Here is a 19,800-nt window from a genome sequence, read left to right on the forward strand (position 1 = left end):
CTTTGTTTGTAGTTAGCGCCCTGTTACTGTTGATGCTTTGACTTCCACCATTTTTACAAAGGTCTACCACTGGGCTGTTAAATTGCCTTCCTGTTTATGGCAATAGACTTCCTCTAATATATAAATTGGTGTCTGATGACAGGTATAGGACATCAATTGCCATTTTCGGACAGAACTGGTTGAGCATATGTGTGCATATTTTATTGTCAGTACAGCTGAAGAGGTCTTAAAAGAGATGTTTTGAGCAGAAGTGCTCTTCCAGGGCAGAAAAATATTATCTGGGCTATTGCCACCCTGGACTTCTCTCTCTTTCCACCTCATTCATGATTGCTATCTCACCTAGGCTTACCGTGGCTATTGGCCTTCTTCTTTGACCTCCTTGTCTCGAGAGACAATGGGTAAGCGCCTAGAGGTGGTCAGTGGTTTGTGGAGCAGCGCCTGGAGTATAAAGGCCAATTCTAGAGTGACAGACTCTTCTACAGGTGCTGCAGATAAAATTGGTTGTCGGGGCTGTTACACAGTTGGCTCTCACCTTGCACTTCTAACTTTTTTCCTGCTACCTGCTAAGTCTCTTCGACTCACCACTCTGTAGCCCCGCCTTTATGGCTGTCCTCCAGCTTTGGTGATCACTGGCAACTGACTCCCACGACTTGTGGTCAGTGTCACAGGACTTCATGTCGCGTTTGCAGGCGTGTTTAAAGCGGAGGCATGGACGGCCGGTGGGTCTGATACCAGTGACGAGCTCGTTGTACAATGCGCCCTTGGGGATCCTGCCATCTTCCATGCGGTTCACATGGCCAACATCTCAAGCACTGCTGGCTCAGCAGGGTGTAAATGTTGGGGATGTTGGCCACCTCGAGGACTTCTGCATTGGAGATATGGTCCTGCCACCTGATGCCAAGGATTCCTCCAGAGGCAGCGAAGATGGAATGAGTTGAGACGTCGCTCTTTTTATTTATTTTATTTTATTTAGAGATACAGCACTGAAACAGGCCCTTTGGCCCACCGAGTCTGTGCCGACCATTAACCACCCAATTATACTAATCCTACACTAATCCCATATTCCTACCACATCCCCACCTGTCCCTATATTCTTCTACCACCTACCTATACTAGGGGCAATTTATAATGGCCAATTTGCCTATCAACCTGCAAGTCTTTTGGTGGTGGGAGGAAACCGGAGTGCCCGGCGAAAACCCACGCAGACACAGGGAGAACTTGCAAACTCCACACAGGCAGTACCCAGAATTGAACCCGGGTCGTTGCAGCTGTGAGGCTGCGGTGCAAACCATTGCGCCACTGTGCCGCTCTTGGCTGACATATGTTGTCCAGGCATTGCTGCCGTAGAGCAAGGTGCTGAGGACACAGGCTTGAAACACTTGGACTTTTGTGTTCCGTGTCATTGCGCCATTTTCCCACACCCTCTTGGCCAGTCTGGACATAGCAGTGGACGTCTTTCCCATGCGCTTGTTGATTTCTGCATCGAGAGACAGGTTACTGGTGATAGTTGAGCCTAGGTAGGTGAACCATTGAACCACTTCCAGAGCGTGGTCACCGATATTGATCGATAGAGCATTTCTAACGTCCTGTCCCATGATGTTCGTTTTCTTGAGGCTGATGGTTCGGCCAAATTCATTGTAGGCAGTCGCAATCCTGTCGATGAGTCTCTGAAGACACTCTTCTGTGTGGGATGTTAATGCAGCATCATCAGCAAAGAGGAGTTCCCTGACGAGGACTTTCCGTACTTTGGTCTTCGCTCTAAGATAGGCAATGTTGAACAACCTGCCATCTGATCTTGTGTGGAAGAAAATTCCTTCTTCTGAAGACTTGAACGCATGTGAGAGCAGCAGGGAGAAGAATATCCCAAACAGTGTAGGTGTGAGAACACAGCCCTGTTTCACGCCACTCAGGATAGGAAAGGGGTCTGATGAGGTGCCGTTATGCTGAATTGTGCCTTTCATATTGTCATGGAATGAGGTGATGATACTGAGTAGCTTTGGTGGACATCCGATCTTTGCTAGTAGTTTGAAGAGACCACGTCTGCTGACGTGGTCAAAGGCTTTGGTGAGATCTATGAAAGCAATGTAGAGGGGCATCTGTTGTTCGCAGCATTTCTCCTGTAGCTGGCGAAGGGAGAACAGCATGTCAATGGTGGATCGCTCTGCTCGAAAGCCACACTGTGCCTCAGGGTTGACACGCTCAGCCACTTTCTGGAGTCTGTTTAAAACGACTTGAGCAAAGACTTTCCCCACTATGCTGAGCAGGGAGATTCCACGGTAGTTGTTGCAGTCACCGCGTTCACCCTTGTTCTTATAAAGGATGATGATATTGGCATCGCGCATTTCCTGTGGTACTGCTCCCCCATCCCAGCACAGCCAAAGCAGTTCATGGAGTGCTGAGAGTATAGCACTCTTGATTACTTCAGGGGTAATGCCGTCTGGCTAGAGTATCAATGGCATCACTGAGTTCCGATTTTGTTGGTGTTCGTCGAGCTCATCCATGACTGGCAGAGACTGGGCTGCATTGAGGGCGGTCTAAGTGACAACATTTTCCCTCGCCACCAGTTCCCCATTCTCCACCACAAACTCTCCTGTCTCAGCCTGTAATGGACCCACATTTGTCCTTGCTAACCTTTTCCTTTTCACATACCTAAAGAAGCTTTTCCAGGATGAAATCAAATTTGAGGTACAGGCCCTCATTTAAATAGAAGCAAGCTGAATAGGCTGCACGTAAGGCCAGGCCACATGATATTGCACCTATCCAAATCCAGAGTGAATTATCTGAAGAGAAAAAATTTGCAGGGCTACAGGGAAAGAGTGGGGTAGAGGGACTAGGTACGTTGACCTTACAGAGAGCCAGCATGGACATGAAGGGCTGAATGGCCTCCTTCTGTATAGTAACCAATCTATGATTTTAGGTGCAGCCTATTCAGCTTGCTTCTATTTAAATGAGAGCTTGTACCTCAAATTGACTTCATCCTGGAAAAACTTCTTTCGGTATGTGAAAAGGAAAAGATTAGCAAGGCCGAATGTGGGTCCATTGCAGGCGGAGACAGGAGAGTTTGTGGTGGAGAATGGGGAACTGGCGGAGAGACTAAACAATTACTCTGTGTCTGTCTTCACAGAGGAAGACACAGAAAATCTCCCAGAAATACGAGGGAACCAAGGGACTTGTAAAAATGAGGAACTGAAAGAAATTAGTTCCAAAAAAGCATTAGTACTCGAAAAATTAATTGGATTGAAAGTTGATAAATCCCCTGGATCAGATAATCTACTTCCCAAAGTATTGGAGGAGGTGGCTATAGAGATAGAGGATGCATTGGCGATTATCTTTCAAATTCTTTAGATTCTGAAAGGGTTCCTGCAGACTTGAAAGTAGCAAAATGTAACCCCACTATTTAAGAATTGAGCGATAAGAGAAAACTGAGAACTTCAGACCTGTTAGTTTGATATCAGTAGTAGGGTAAATTTTAGAATCTATTATAAAGGATGAGATAACTGGACACTTGGAAAATAATGGTATAATTGGGCAGAGTCAACATGAATTTATCTAAGGGAAATCATGTTTCACATACCAGATGGAGTTTTCTGTGGATGTTACTTGTAGCATAGATAAAAGCGAACGTGGATGTGGTGTATTTAGATTTTCAGAAGGCTTTTGATAAGGTTCCACACAGGAGGTTAGTAAACAAAATTAGAGTACATGGGATTGGGGGCAATATACTGCTATGTATTGAGAATTGGGTAATAGACAGAAAGCAAAGAGTAGGAATAAATGGAGCATTCTCAGGATGACAGGCTGTTCCTAGTGGGGTACTGCAAGGAGCAGTGCTTGGGCCACAGCTGTTTACAATCTATATAAATGATTTGAATGTGGAGACCAAATGTAATATTTCCAAATTTGCTGAAGATACAAAACTAGGTGGGAATGTAAGTTGTGAGGAGGATGCAAGGAGGCTTCAAGGGGACTTGGACAGGCTACGTTAATGGGTAAGGACATGGCAGATGGAATATAATGTGAATAAGTGTGAAGTGATCCACTTTGGTAGAAAAAAAACAGAAAGACAGAGTATTTCTTAAATGGTGAGAGGTTGAGAAGTGTTGATATCCAAAGGGACCTGGGTGTCACTGTTCATGAGTCACTAAAAGCTAGTATGCAGGTGCAACAAGCAATTAGGAAGGCAAGTAGTATGTTGGCCTTCACTGTAAGGGGATTTGAGTACAGGAGTAAAGATGTCTTGCTATAATTGTATAATGCCTTGGTGAGACTGCACCTGAACAGTTTTGGTCTCCTTATCTAAGGAAGGATACACTTACCATAGATGGAGTGCAACGGATGTTCACCAGACTAATCCCTGGGATGGCGGGATTGTCTTATGAGGAGAGATTGCAGAAACTGGGCCTGTATTCTTAAGAGTTTCGAAGAATGAGAGGTGATCTCATTGAAATTTACAAAATTCTTACAGAATGTGACAGAGTAGATGTCGATAGGATGTTTTCTCTGGTTGGTGGGTCTAGAATCCGGGGCATAGTCTCACAATAAGTGGCAGGCCATTTAAGACTGAGTTAACGAGGAATTTCTTCACTCAGAGGGTGGCGAATCTTTGGAATTCTCTACCCCAGAGGGCTGTGAGCATGTTCAAGACAGAAATCGATAGATTTCTAGATATTAATGACATCAAAGAATTTGGGGATAGTGGGGAAAAATGGCATAGAGGTAGATAATCAGCCATGATCTATTTGAATGGCAGAGCAGGCTCGAGAGGCCGAATGGCCTTCTCCTGCTCCTATTTCCTATGTTGCTATGTTGCTTCTCATTGCTGGAGCAGGTTGTCAGCTGCTGTGCTTTGCAGGTCAACTACTCAATCATTCAAATCTACTCCTGCACACTTCCAGCTGCTGTCCTGGCCAATTTGCAGCACAATAGTGCATGGGTGCTGAGATCAACTGTGGTCTACCCACTCCTAACCCAAGTGAGATAAATTAACTGAGTACAAATGTTCTCCCTTATGTACAGAGGAGATTTATGAGGGTGTTACCAGTAATAACGAATTATAGCTGAGGAAAGATTGGATAGGCTAGCGTTGTTGACTTTCGAACAGAGGAGGCTCAGGGGGGATTTAATTAAGGTGCATAAAATTATGTGGAGCCTAGATAGAATGGATAGGATGGACCTATTTCCATTAGCAGAGAGGTTAATAATCAGGGGGGCATAGATTTAAAGCAATTGGCATAAGGAATAGAGGGGAGCCGAAGAGAAATGTTTTCACCCCGATGATGATGGGCATCTGGAATTCAGTGCCTGAAAGGCTGGTAGAAGCGAAAACCCTCAAACCCTTATGGCATTAAACAAAAAACTTGGTGTTCAGCTGAAGAGCTATAAAATACAAGACTACGGCCCAAGAGCTGGAAAGTGGGATTTGACAGTTTAGCTCTTTTTCTAGCAGGAACAGGCACGATGGGCTGAATGGCCTCTTTCTGTGCTGTCAATTGTAACATTGTAAATATTTACCTCTCTTCAGCAATTACATATTCTAGCTTTAGTTCAGGTACTGCCAGCCCTTCCCCCGCCACTTCCTAAGCAAACAACTGTCGTCACTCACCTCAAAATACTCAAACTTGACCCAGTTAGTCCTCACTAACTGATCCCCAACTCTGATGTCCCGATTCTTTCCAAGGTCCTTGAAAACACTGACACCTCTCAGTCTTGTAGTTGTTACTCCTGCAGCTCCCTGTTGACTCCACCCCTCCCACAGCATCAAAATGGCATTAACCAAAATCACAAATGGCATTCCCTGTGACTGTAGTACATTATTCTTCCTTCATGACCTGCAGCCTACAACACAATTATACCAACCTCCTGCATTGCCTCCCCTCTGTTGTCTAACTTGTGGAACTGGCCTGACTTGTTTCAACTCAGCTCTCTGGGATGGTGGGATTGTCTTATGAGGAGAGATTGCAGAAACTGGGCCTGTATTCTCTAGAGTTTCGAAGAATGAGAGGTGATCTCATTAAAACTTACAAAATTCTTACAGGGCCTGACAGGGTAAATGTGGATAGGACTCTATCTCTGGCTGAGTCTAGAACCAGGAGACAGTCTCAGAATAAGGGGCAGACCATTTAAGACTGAGGTGAGGAGGAATTTCATTACTCAGAGGAGGTGAATATGTGGAATCCTCTACCTCAGAGGGCTGTGAAAGCTCAATTATTGAGCACATTTAAGACAGAAATCGATAGATAGCTGGATACCAATGACATCAAGGAATATGGGGATAGTGGGATAAAATGGCATAGAGGAAAATGATCAGCCATGATCTGTTTGAATGGTGGAGCAGGCCGAATGCTCCCCTGTTTGCTATGATCCTATTTCCAATTTTGGGCCTGCTATCGGATTCCCTGGAGAGTAGAAAGTAGTAATGTTAATTTTTCTCTTCACATAAAAAACTTGTAGAGAGAGCACAATAAAAGGTTCAGGAGGGAAGTTAAAATTATAGATTGTCATTTTTTAATATTGATAGACTTCATTCCTCCAAGTGTCTTGGCTGATGGGGCATGCACTCCATCTAGTGGTGTTCAGTAAAACTTTCTTCAATGTGAGAAGATATCCATTCCCCACCCCCTCACTGGAATTAAAACTAAATATCAAATTTAACTCACAAAATTCTTAGTTCAATATTTTTAGGAAGAAATTCTCTCCATTGCACCTCATCACATCCTTCTGGGTGTTTCAAGGTGCATCTTTGAGCAGTGCTGAGGAGGAAAGTTCAGTGACGGCTCAAACTCATTTCTTTTTTTTTCGGTTGAAACTTTTCTTTGCCAACTTGCCTGCTGGCCATTCACATTGAAACAGAAAGTTTAAAGGAAATCAAAGTGGGAGAGGCAGCTGATTGTATTTTCACCAGCACAGATGTGTAGAGAGTTAGTGGAGGAGCTACAGATAACCTTCTCTAACTGTTTGTACTGACACAAGCTGACAGAGGCTGGTGACTTTCCCAGGCTGGATAGTGGATCGAGCCAACAGTCCCACTCGCTCTCCGCAGATCCCACCACTTGCTTCCGGGTTCAACTGTGCGGTTGTTTTGTGTCGAGATCTCCTGAATCAGTCGCAACAATTGTCAAGCTCTCGGATTTTGAATGGTGACTTTTCCAGGGTCAATTTGACCCCCTGTTTCGTGTTGGGCAGATTGGGATAAAGGTACAATCTGATACTCGTGTAGAATGTGTGTGTATACTTGAGGAGATTAGGTAAAAGGATGGGGAAGTATTAGTTTAACAGAAATAAATACAGAAAACGGCTTGAAAATAATAAGTTCAATAGCCTCAGTATTCCCAGAAAAGCATCCAAGGATCTCATTGCTGGTCTCGATCAAATAACTGGCGCGGGAAAGTGGAATACTAAAAAAGCAATTTTTTTTAAAAATCCCTTAAGTGCAGTTCTGTGACTCCATTAGAGAGCAGCAGTTACATCAAGATCTGTATTACTGTTCACAGCAGGAATAGATTCATCCCCCAGTTACCGATTACGTTGGTGCAATGTGGTTCGTGCTCTCTTCACCATGTAATAAATCTCTGGAACTGGCTTCGCCTTGCAGGGTGGGATCATTTCTTACAGACTTAGTCCGAATGATGGAGCCCTCCATCGTTAGCACCGTGCATCACCCGGATTATAGATGTCCCAGTTGTAAAATTCTAAACTCAGGCAGCTGGTGGAACTACTTGGAAACATTCAAAGTTTGTTGTTGAAAACAGAGATAAACTAGAAAAGTATTGGGATATTTAAACCTGACTTTTCCGATTGCTCATTGTGTTTATCCTGTAAATAGCTAAGCTGTAGAGGGACCAGGAAGGTCTGGGATTTCAACTCTGCTTGTGGAGGCTGGAATTGCCCTGACAGTTCACTTGTGATGCACTCTGTGGTGGAATAACTCGCCAACACTCACTCCTGGAACCAGGGTTTCAACTGATCTTCCACTAAGATGGAAGATCGGGGAAACTCCATGGAAATTCTGCCCCTTTATATCAGGACTTGCACAACAGGTGCTAGACATGTGGGTGAAGTATCAGAATCTAACTCATGCCAATAACTAAAGAAGAGGTGGGCAGGTGAATTAATGGAAGTGGGACAAGGGAGCAGGCAGTTAACCCTCTTCCTGGGGTGGGTTATCTATTTAACTATCTAACCCCTTCCAATATACAAACTGGGTGGTTTTATTTTAATAAAAAAAAGTCAACAGATGAAACTCTCCGCCGAACAAAGGCGGTGGAGGGGTGCTACCACCCGGTAAACGGGACCTGGACCAAGCAGAGATCAGCAGCCGCCAGCCTCTCAATCCGGTGCCGGGGAGGAGGGCATGATTCCATCCCCACATCCCCAACTGACACCCCAGGATCAGGGATCGGGTCTCCCTCCAAGGTCTGGGATAGGGAGCCCCCTTGGTGCTAGTAGCAGCTGCAGCCTTGTCTGGAATGTGCCCCTCCCGAATAGAAGCCAAGCCTGCCAAACATGTTGAACTTCAGGCAGGGAGCCTTGCTAATAAAAAGACGCACGCTGTGGATTCAAAATTACACAGCATGTGGGGAAATCCGAAAGCCTTGTCCACCACTGTCTGCAGAACCTGCTGCTGTCAAGATCAGAGCCACGGACTTATTGCAGTGTCTTATGTGTATACTGTTTTCAGTTTTGGCTTTCTTGCTTTGAGAATTGTAAGAAAACACTGCAAAATGCACTTGTAAGGTTAACAGAAACACATAAAATAATTGTGATCATTCAAAAATTTCTAGCAAATATATCTGATGGAACTTTTAGTTCAGTGAAATACAGTTCTTTGACATTCCTGACAAAACCTAACTTATGATGCAAAAGAAAGTGAAATTGTCGGGGCCATGATCAGATCAACCATGATCTTATTGAAGCTGGAACAGGTTCGAGGGGCCGAATGGCATACTCCTGCACCTATTACTTATGTTCTTAAATCAGGTTTGATTTGATCTCTTAGATTTAATGATTTTTCTGTATTGTCCCCCAATAAGCAGGTGAACTGAATTCTGGAAATGGGTTCATACCACACAATAAGTCTCCTTTATGTCATCTTCTATGCAAGCACACTCAATGCACAAAGTAAGTACTGAAATGCATCTCGATAGAAAGCTCATTCAACAGCAATTGTCACTGAAGTAACATGAGCTAATGAAAATTATTGTTTTTCAGAGCTTGTGAATTTTGATTGTGAGGATTTAGTGACAGGAATATTTAACGAAGATACGAAACTACAATGTACATTTAATGCAAGCAATGTGAATACATTTGAGCTCATTGAATTGAGTAAATGTGAAAAGGATGGAGAAACATTAATCTTTAATGCAACTGAAAGGGACCAAGAAGCTCAGGGTCGAATTAAATTACTTCATCCACATTCACAAGATATATCATTGGTAATCCAGAAAACACAACTGTCAGATGGTGGGGAATATCAATATTACCTGGAAACAACTTCTGGTCACAGCAATCAATACATCACACTGAAGGTTAAAGGTGAGTAAAATTATAATTTCCCTGTTTATTCTTCCATGTAGAATATTGGTTGCCTCTAATTTAACATTTTAAGTTCAATAGTCGCAGCAGTCCCAGAATTAGAAAGGAAGAAAAGGAACCAGGGATCTTACCTCTGGTCCCTATCAAATAATCATACTGTAAGGTGGAATGCTAAAAAAAAATTTTTAAATCCCTTAAGTGCAGTCTAATGTGTCAGCTGTGGTTCAGTTGCTAGCACTCTTGTCTCGAAGTCGCAAAGTTCTCAGATCAAGTCCCACTCCACAGCTTGAACACAGGTGCTGTCTTCTAGACAAGATGTTAAACTGAGACCCCATCTGCCAGTTTAGGTGGATGTAAAAGATCCCATGGCAATATTTTAAAGAGGATCAGCTGAGATATCCCTGGTGTCTGGAACCAATATATCTTCCTCAATCAACATCACAAAAACAGATTATTTGGTCATTATGACATTGCTGTTTGTGGGAGTTGTGTTTCCTATAACAGTGACTACACTTCAAAAGTACTTCATTGGCTGTAAAGCACTTTGATATGTCCAGTGGTCATGTAAGGTGCTATATAAATACAAGTTTTTTTCTTTTAATTAACAGCAAATTCCAGTTTTATTCTCATTCTTAAAAGAGTTTGACATGTGAGATAGGCAAACAAGAAGTTATAATGACAGTCATGTTCAAGGAGAAAAGAAAGAATGATTGTGCATTTATATAGCCCCTTTCATATCCTCAGAGCCTCCCAAAACATATTACATAGATTGCTTTGAGTTGCAGCCACTGTTGTTGTGTAATCAATCTCAACAACCAACTTGCATGGAGAGAAGTTTCACTGATGACAAAATGGATGATCAGTTCATCTGTTCTTGGCGGAGTTGGCTGCACAACAGATGTTGTCCAGGACACCAAGAGAACACTTTATTTTAATTCTTCCATGGGATGTGGGCATCATTGGCAAGGCCAGCATTTGTTGCCCATCTCTAGTTGCCCGTGACAATTGAGTGACTTGCTAGGCCATTGCAGACAGCAGCTAAGAGTCAACCACATTTCTGTGGGTATGGAGTCACATGTAGGTCAAACCACGTAAGGACAGGAAAAAGTCACATGCAGGTCAAATCAGGTAAAGACAGATGATTTCCTTCTCTAAAGGGCATTAGTGAGCCTGATGGGTTTTTATGACACCTCCAAAGCACCATTATTGAGTCTAGCTTTCAGTTCCAGATTTTTATTAATTAATTAAATTGAAATTCTAGCAGCTGCTATGCTATGAACCCATGCCCCCACATCATTAGGCTGCATTATTAGTTTAGTGATACTACCACCACACCACCACCTTTGAATAGTATGTCAAGATGTTTTTTATCCACCTTAGCAGGTATAAGGAGGTCTCAATTTAAAGTCTCATCTCAAAGACAACATTTTCAACAGTGCCTGCTCCCTCAGTACTGCACTGAAGTACCAGGCAGCATGATGTTCTCATGCACACTGTGGAATTTGAACCCACAGCCTTCTGACTCTGAAGTGAGATTGGTCCCAACTGAGTCAAGCTAATACTTTTTATTTATTTTCAATCAGCAGCAGCATAAAATGTGATAACTTTCCTTTCAATAACATGATTTTCTAATGCTGCTAAACAGTGCTGTGCAGAGGGATTACTATCGCATATATTTTAATGTATTTCTGTTACTCTGTACATTGCAGTTTAAGAAATCAATTTCTTGTTCCTATTTTTAATATTGTTAAAACAGTGCAATTGTGTTAGTTAACATGGTGTGACGCTGTCCCCATTAAATTACAGCAGTGTTCGGGATTAATAATTTTTTTTCCAATTGAAGCATTTAAAAATCAAGTCAAAATGGCAAATTGGTACCATTAAGTATTTTCCTCTATCGCATTCCTAACCTAAGGTAACCTAAGTGTAATTAATTTAATATCATATATCTGGAAGTTATTGTTTCCCAAGAACTGTTCTTGCTTTTTGCTGTGTGGGAAGGAAGTGTAAATACTGCTCCTACATTATTCTACAGCTCTTTCTCATTACATCAATAACAATGCAACCATCCTTTATAGCTCCATACAGTTTACCAAAAGTGACCAAATACACAAAATCCACACCAATGAGAATAACAAGACTCACTTGTGAAACGACTGGATACCCACAGGCTCAGTTTCACTGGTTTGTCAATGGGAACCTCACATCTGAGTCTCATAATAGTACTGTCGAAACCCCACAGGGATTGCTCAAGATCACCAGCACACTTCAAATCAAAGAAGGAGCAAGCACCTTGGAAGGTAATTACACTTGTGCTGTGTGGAATGTGGAAGACCGTGTATACGAGGTGACGAATAATCTTTCAAGTAAGTTCATAGCATTTATTCTTCATATTAAACTCAGCAAATAGCTGTTTAAAGAATTGATATTTTTTGAATTTGTTCTGAAAATGTGGACAGTGCTGCAAGGCTGTATGTAATACCCATGTCTATTTAGCCTGAGAAGGTTGTGGACCTTCTTTTTAACTTATTGCAGTCCTTTTCCTTACAGTGCTCTTTAAAATTAACTTAGCTATTGCTATTTAATGTAGTCATGGAAGGGTAGGAATAAATGACATTATTATGCATTTGGAGGCTGATGCTGGAATTAACAATTAATTAAATTGTATTCCCCAAATTTTCAGATTCAGTCTTGGGTCATTTTTTGAATCGTGATCACAAAAGTGAAGAGAAAAATGAAATCGTTCTCATAGTCGTCCTTGTGATTACTGGAGCAATTTTACTTGTAATAGCAAGCTTGGTGATGTTTAAATTCAGGAGAACCAGGCTTCCAGGTATGATGGTTGTGGAAATGTTTTTGTTTCCTTTTAAAACTTTTGATTATTACATGAATTATGACATAATCTTATGTTTTAAAATCCTATTGCGTAACCTTGATTTTGAATATGCCCATAATCTGGTAACCAATTCAGTTTAACCTTATCATATGCTAACTGTACAAGTTCCAAGGCTTAATAAAAAGAAGTAACAGAATCTCAAACATTCTGAATGGTTTCAAATTCCATCTGTCATTCTAATTCATATGAACATAGAATTAGGATCAGGAGTAGGCCATTCGGCCCCTTCGAGCCTGCTCCGCCATTTATAGCTGATCTGATTGTGGCCTCAACTCCACTTTTTTGTCTACCCCTGAAAACCTTTGACTCCCTTGTTAGTCCAGAATTTATCAACCTCTGCCTTAAAAATATTTAATGACCCTGTTTCCATCGCTCTCTGGGGAAGAGAGTTCCAAAAACTCATAACCGTTGAGAGAAAAAATTTCTCCTCATTTCTGTCTTAAATGGATGACCCCTTATTTTTAAATGGTGTCCCCTAGTAGTTGTCTCTCCCACAAGAGGAAACATCCTTCAGCATCCACCCCGTCAAGTCCCCCCAGGATCTTATATGTTTCAATAAGATCACCTCTCATTCTTCTAAACTCCAATGAAGACAAACCCAACCTGTCTAACCTTTCTTCATAAGATAACCATCTGCAACCACCCCCCCCACCCCCCTCAACTCCCAGGCATCAATCAGTGAATCATTCACTTCCTAGAGTTGTGTGACTTACATAAGCTCTTGGCTGAATCGCTGAAAGTCAAATACATTTATATTACTAATCAGGAAAACATTTGCTGAACAGTTTGTTCAAATGAAATCAAGAGGGATCTAAAGCTATGAATGTTGCCTAATTAGTTGCAATCATTAGATTTCCTTATGCAGTAATTGGATGAAGAAGTTGGGTAAAGAGGGGTGGATAAAGTACCAATACAAGCCATGCCGCCACCCCTCCTCCACTCCCACCAAGAGAAGGAACAAAAGCTCATATGTGTCACACTGAACTGCTCTGGAGCACCTTCTATTTAGCCATACCCAGCCATCAAGCAGCACTGGTGGAGATATGCAAATAAGTCATCTGTGGTGTTCCAATCCACAAGTTTGGTACAGGGAAAGGTAAATGGAGGAGGGGAGAAAGGAAACATTCTTAAGTAGGAACTGAGATGTTGTAAAAATACATTATCTAGTTGTGTGCACTGCTGGCAAAGCTGGCATTTATTGTCCATCCTGAATAGCCCTGAGCTGAAGTTGTGGGGCCTTCTCCATTGTAGTTTAATACAACTGAGCGGCTTGCTAGGCTAATTTAGAGGGCAATTCGGTGTCAACCACATTGGTGTGTGACTTGTGGACTGTAGCTTTCCTTCCAGAAAGGACTTTAGTGAACCAATTGGGCTTTTCTGACAATGGCCTAAAGGTCACTGACACTTCATGGCCAGCTTTACTGATACCTGTCTTCTTTAAAAATCTGAACTCAAATTCTCCCAAAAGGTAAGGGTGGGATTTGAACTCATATCTTCCAAATACTAGTACAGAGTTCTGCATTAGTAATTAGGTAACATAACCACTACAATATCATACCCTCTAGTCAAGTAAGAGGACTGAAATTTTATGTAAAGGATGGGCTTATTTTGGATCCCTTTTGGTTATAAAATAATTTTTATAGTTGGATAAAGGAGTAAGAGAAATTATTTTAATATTCGTCAAGGAAAATGTGTGCATTGTTTATAACTGTCAATATTATCTCAATTGCACAAAGATTACTGTCTTTTTTACACATGATTAGGAGTTTTGGAACAATGAGAAATAACATACTACAAACTTTCACAACTGGATATGTTATTTCAAAGCAAATTTTATGCACCAGAATTAATTAATAAAATTTTTTTTGCTTTTATTTTAGCAGATAGAAGACAATTCGAAATTCCAATGGTAGGTATAATTTCAAACATTAGCTTATTTTTTAAAGGCTTTGTGTCATTGTTCTCATAATTAGTTTTTTCTTTTAACAGATGCCAAGTGACCAGCAGGCTGATGTTTAATAGCGATTGCAGTGAATAATTCTTATTTCTGCTTGGGAAACATGCACTGATATCAATGTCATGAACTATTTCAAGAACATTTTGTGAAATGATGCTTCAAATATACAGTCCAGCTGTGTCCTTTCGTGTTATGTGAATAAGAAACTTGCACCACATAGATTATTTCAAGCACTGTCACTTTCCTGTCCAGTGAATACCTGTAAATTGCAACTATTTTTAGTTACAGCCCAGGATAATACTTCTGATTGACCAATCTCACTGTGCTAAACTCTTCACTTTTGTTTTTCTATAAAGAAACAATGCCACTTATTGCTTGTCTACTAGCACCATTGGTAAAACACTGTAAACCATAAAACAGATGGTTACCACAAACCAGAGAGCTTATCCCTCAATCCTGGCTGGTGCCATTCAAGGAGTATCATTGTTTTACAGTTAGGATAGTAAATGGATCAGTGTGCAACATCACAACACTCTGTAAAAGGAAAAGAAAATCTTAGGTCCAGTTGCACTTGGAAAATATACTTCCTGCTGGACGATTACAGGAATATTGTGAAAAGGTTTGTGTGCTAGCCTGTATTTCTCACTCAGTAAAGGAGGAAATGTGGTTGCAGGCGGTTACATTGGAAAACTAATGTAGAGAGAGGATCTCCTGTATTCTCAAAGTTGTGTAAACTGATAATTATATATATACATTAGTAAGGACTGTAAATCACTTTACTGTAAATCAAATTGATCTATTTTGTCCTCCAACATATTAGTTTACTACCTTGTTCTATACCACATTTGTAGCCCTTTGATTCAAGCAAATAAATGTACAATTTTATTGTAAAATCTAATCTGACTGAAATGCTGAGTTTCACATTTTGCTCATTAACATATGTAAATAATTTTTAAAAAGCATCAATGTTTTTTTTTACTTTATCTTCATTTTGTATTAACAGAAAATGTACAAAAGTATTGCCCTTTGTAAAGTTTAATAAATACAGTTCTCTTCTTTCATCTGCTTTGTTCATTTGTGAAAATTCTGGACTATTTTTCATTCAATAAATGTATCTGTCCCATTACAGTAAATGCTGTGTAAAAATATCCAAACAAACCTGATCACAAAAAGCTTTCCAAAATAACAGAGCCACTGATTGAATTTAAAGCTCCGCTTAAATCATGGAGGAGTCTGAGCCCAGTTTGGGTTTTAATATAAGCTAGCTTTGATGGTTGCATACAGTCTTATAATGAGCTACAATGAATCAATTGCAGTCTACTGGATGCTGATACTTTTCTCACGGTGTCCTTATGCCAAATGAGTGCTGTAAGTAACAGCCCTTAACTAGGAGATTGCGTAACACACTCCTCCTTGCCCCTATTACAGGCCGGTCTGGTGCTGGATATGAGCAAATTAGGAGCATTCATACACTTACAGGGTAAGATGAGCTAACAACCCAACATTTGCCATCATTGGTGATATCCACATGTTCTCGAGCAGATTAATTATTCAGATCTTGTCAAATAAATACTCTGTTCTAGTCCATGCAAATTTTACACCCTGCCTGTGGAAAATGTTAGTTTCGAAGCTCAATATCTTAGTACAGACATTGAATTTCATACACAACGTCACTTTTATGTTGATAATCACTTTCCTTTTGACATATTCCACTCTTCCCACTTGAGAAGGCACTGAATGTTTGCTGTGTTATTGTTCCAAGGGTAACCATCCATTTCTGATAACATGCCAACATGCTCTATTGCTCATGTGCCAACCTTTACTGTGAATGTGAGCAGGTTTTTTAACGTTGGGAGCTTTCAATTATTTGTGTGGGATAAAAAGGAGCAGGAGTGTTCTTCCAGGCCAGAAAAGAATAATCTAGGCTGCTGCTGCCCTGGGTTTCACTCTCTTTCCCCAACCTCACTCCCCTCCCATTGTTTGTCAACCCTCCAGGTCTTACATTTGTTGCTGGCTGAGCCAATGATATTGCACTGCTCCAAATCCAGCGAGGTACAATCCCCTTCATGTTACTTCTATTTTTCAATGAGGCCTGGGGCCTCAAAATATACCCATTCTCTTCACGGCCAGAACACATTGCCATCTGGCTTGTTTCCCCGGTCGATGACTCAATAGTTCAAATCTAGCCATTCTACATTGATAAAAGCAGTCCTGACCAATTCTCACCACAATAGTGAAGGATGCTGAGGTCAATTGTGGTCTGCCTGCATCTACTCCAACTGAGATCAACTAACTGAGCACAAACGTTCTCCCTCATGTCCACCCTGTCCTGTCAAAGCTCATCTCAATTGAAATTGACCTACTGCTCCGTTCCTTAACTCCATTCCCACTAAACTCTTGGCCATCCTATCTGCCTTCTTGTCCCCGTTTTGGTTCACAGTGTAAATATTTATCGTTTCAGCAATCACATCCTCAACCACTGCCAGCACTCAGTTTCTCAAAATACTCTAACTGATCTGCTCACTTCTCAGTAATTGTCTCCCAATTCCAATCTACCTATTCTCTCTAGGGTGTTTGAACACATTGTTACTTCCCAACTCGGTGGATGTCATTCCTGCAACTCCCTGTTTGAATCACTCCAGCCCTCCCACAGCACCAAAATAGCTTTAACCAGTCACAAACGGCCTTCTCTGTGAATGTAACAGTGGTACATTATCCCTTCTGTCATACCTGCAGCCTTCTATACCAAACCACACGCCTCCAACACCTCCCCCCTCTGGTTCTGCTGTGTGGGACCGAGCTGACTTGTTTCAACTCAGCTTCTAATTCCAATTATGGGACTGAGGTCACCCTAAAGCAATACAGAGTAAGACATCCTGGAGTATAAAAAGTACCAAATGTTAATTTTTCTCCAACCAAAAATGCACAGATTATCTTCAGTTGAATTAAAATTGTCTTTTATCTTGTATACTGATAGATTTCATTCCAGCTAATAACTTGGCTGAATTGGACTTGCTAGGAATTGAATTGAACACTCATAAAAGGATCAGCGAGAGGGCACAGATATAAATGGTTGACAAAAGAAGCAAAAGCAACATGAGGAAAAACTTCATGCAGCGAGTGGTTAGGATCTGGAATGCACTGCCTGAGAGTGTGCTGGAGGCAGGTTCAATCGAGGCATTCAAAAGAGAATTAGACTGTTATCTGCAAAGGGAGAATGTGCAGCGTTATGATGAGAAGGCGGGGAATGGCATTAGGCGAATTCCTCATTTGGCGAGCTGGTGCAGACACGATGGGCCGAATAGCCTCCTTCTGCAGTGTAACAATTCTGTGATTCCATCTAGCGTTTTTCTTCAATGTGAGAAAACAGCTCCCCCTGCTGGAATTAAAACTAAATGTCAAATTATATACACAAAATTGTGTTATTTAAATGGCTAGAAAGAAATTTTATTTATGTAGCATCTCATCACATCCTTCTGGGTGTTTCAAGATGCATTACAGCCAATTAATTACTTTTTCACAATGCCAATCACTCCCGTTATGTCTCTGTGCAGTCAATTGTGCACAGTAAGATCCCAGAAACAGCAAATTAGTTGAAGGACTTGTTTTCAGCGGGAACAATTAACATAGAAATGCTGTCTAGGACACCAGGTGATCTCCCTAGTCTTCTCAGTTATACATCTCTGGTTTAGGGAAAAGTTACATAAATGCAAATTGATAGTGAATCTGTGAGGAGGGAACCTCTTTATAAAGTTCACATTAAGAAGTGATTGGCCATTAACCTCCATATTAAGTTATTGGCAAAAATTAAAGGAGCAAGGCACCAATAAGTAATTATATTTGAATCAGAAAATTATAAGATATAAAATCTTTTGTTGCTGTGGTTCAGAACAACACAATAACATTGGTAGTATCAGAGGAGTTTATTTTATACCTGCCAACCTAACTGACAGTTCGGATAAAATAGAAAGAAAGAGAAGGATATCACTTTGGAGCATTTTCTGTGAGAGAAAGCAGGGATAAAAATGGCTTATGATAATGTTGACAATTAAATGACCCCTAAATCTATCATACTGAACTATCAAACAGGTTACTCCAATGCTCTGTCCAAACCAACACGAATGTCATTCCTTTCAAATGAGTGCAACACAGCTTTGTGCGCAGTAATCACATTTGCGCATTTTAGTGATACCAAAAGTATCATCCTTTACTCCTCACCCACCTCTCCCCATTCAGGTTTCCCTGACTGATAGAACAGGTAAGAGACTTAGGCCAGAATTTTATGCCCCGCGCTGGAGCGCACTGCAGGCTGGTGGTGGGGGGCAGGGTGCGGGGGGGGGGGGTGTGGTGCGTACAATTGAGTGGGAGGTTGGAGGTGCCATTCCCCTCGCCTTCATGTCCTCGCTGCAATTTTACGAGTGGTGGGGGGAGGTAACAAATGGCCCCTTCGTCCCAGACTATTTAAAGCCCTTAAGTGGCCAATTAATTGGCACTTAAGAGCCTCCTCCTGCCACTGCTAGTATATTACTAGTGGTGGGCGGGCATTTCAGGAGGCTGCCCCGTAACACCTGGCAGCCTCCTTGCAGTCAGGGAGGGGTGGGGGCCCCTCCTGATCGGGCTAGCTCCCCTGGCACAAACCACCCCCACTGGAGTATCTCCACCCCCCTCTCGACCGACCCCTCCCTCCACTCCGCTGGGGCCCAAACAATTGTCTCTGGAAAGACCCCACACACTTACCTCATTCCGAGGCTTCCTCCATTGCTGCCCCTCTCGCTGGGTGCTGTCTGTGGCCACTGCACCTGGTGGCGCTGCTGGGACTGAAGATCTGCTGGCCTGTTGATTGGCCAGCGGCTCTTAGAGGTGGGATCCCCCGCCTCAGAGGGGCGGAAGTCCCACCCGAGGCTACTTAAGGGGCCTAGGCCACGTAAAATCATGGTGTGGCTTCCAGGCCCGGGGAGATGGGCTCACCCCTGACTTTTTGGCCGGTGGGTGGGGCCTCCGCCCCGACATAAAATTCCGGCCTTGGGCACAAGGGGATTATTATCGGATCACAAATGGTGTTGCTGTTTCCTGGGTGAAGACTCAATATCCAAGGTGAGCCTGTGGATTGTTGGTTATAATAGGGCTCCTTGAAGTTGCAGCCTGAAGGAAGGTCAGACATGATCTCTCCCAGAATAAATTAGATTCAGAATTAACTAAACAATGATACCTGAAAAATTCTCAGATTTAGATGTTATTGCCAAAATTGTTACAGTCTTTTATGAGTACTGGGATATGAAAGAGCTGCTTTGAGTAAAGTTGGAACACGCTGTTATCGTACAGAGGTGACATCAACTAAGGTATCCAAAAAGGAGAAAGGTCCTTCCTTGGGTATTAAGATATATCAGGATAAAGACAGGGATTTGGGATTAAAAAG

At 41.9% G+C, this 19,800-nt stretch overlaps 1 protein-coding gene across 3 annotated transcripts; it reads left to right on the top strand.

Moving 5' to 3' along the window:
- Positions 1–6,875: 6,875 nt before the first annotated feature.
- Positions 6,876–15,416, top strand: LOC137384282 (programmed cell death 1 ligand 2-like). Of its 3 annotated transcripts, none has more exons than XM_068058087.1 (7): positions 6,876–7,194; positions 9,030–9,117; positions 9,208–9,531; positions 11,610–11,897; positions 12,215–12,364; positions 14,308–14,336; positions 14,417–15,416. In XM_068058087.1, exons 2-7 carry the CDS (start codon positions 9,051–9,053, stop codon positions 14,444–14,446), a joined length of 888 nt encoding a protein of 295 aa, XP_067914188.1. In that variant the 5' UTR covers positions 6,876–7,194; positions 9,030–9,050; the 3' UTR covers positions 14,447–15,416. The 3 variants fall into 3 exon arrangements, with proteins under 3 accessions (XP_067914188.1, XP_067914190.1, XP_067914189.1); XM_068058089.1 differs by having other exon boundaries at positions 14,311–14,336; XM_068058088.1 differs by having other exon boundaries at positions 9,033–9,117.
- Positions 15,417–19,800: the final 4,384 nt, after the last annotated feature.

This window comes from Heterodontus francisci, chromosome 26, assembly GCF_036365525.1.
Source record: "Heterodontus francisci isolate sHetFra1 chromosome 26, sHetFra1.hap1, whole genome shotgun sequence".
Classification (NCBI taxonomy): domain Eukaryota; kingdom Metazoa; phylum Chordata; class Chondrichthyes; order Heterodontiformes; family Heterodontidae; genus Heterodontus; species Heterodontus francisci.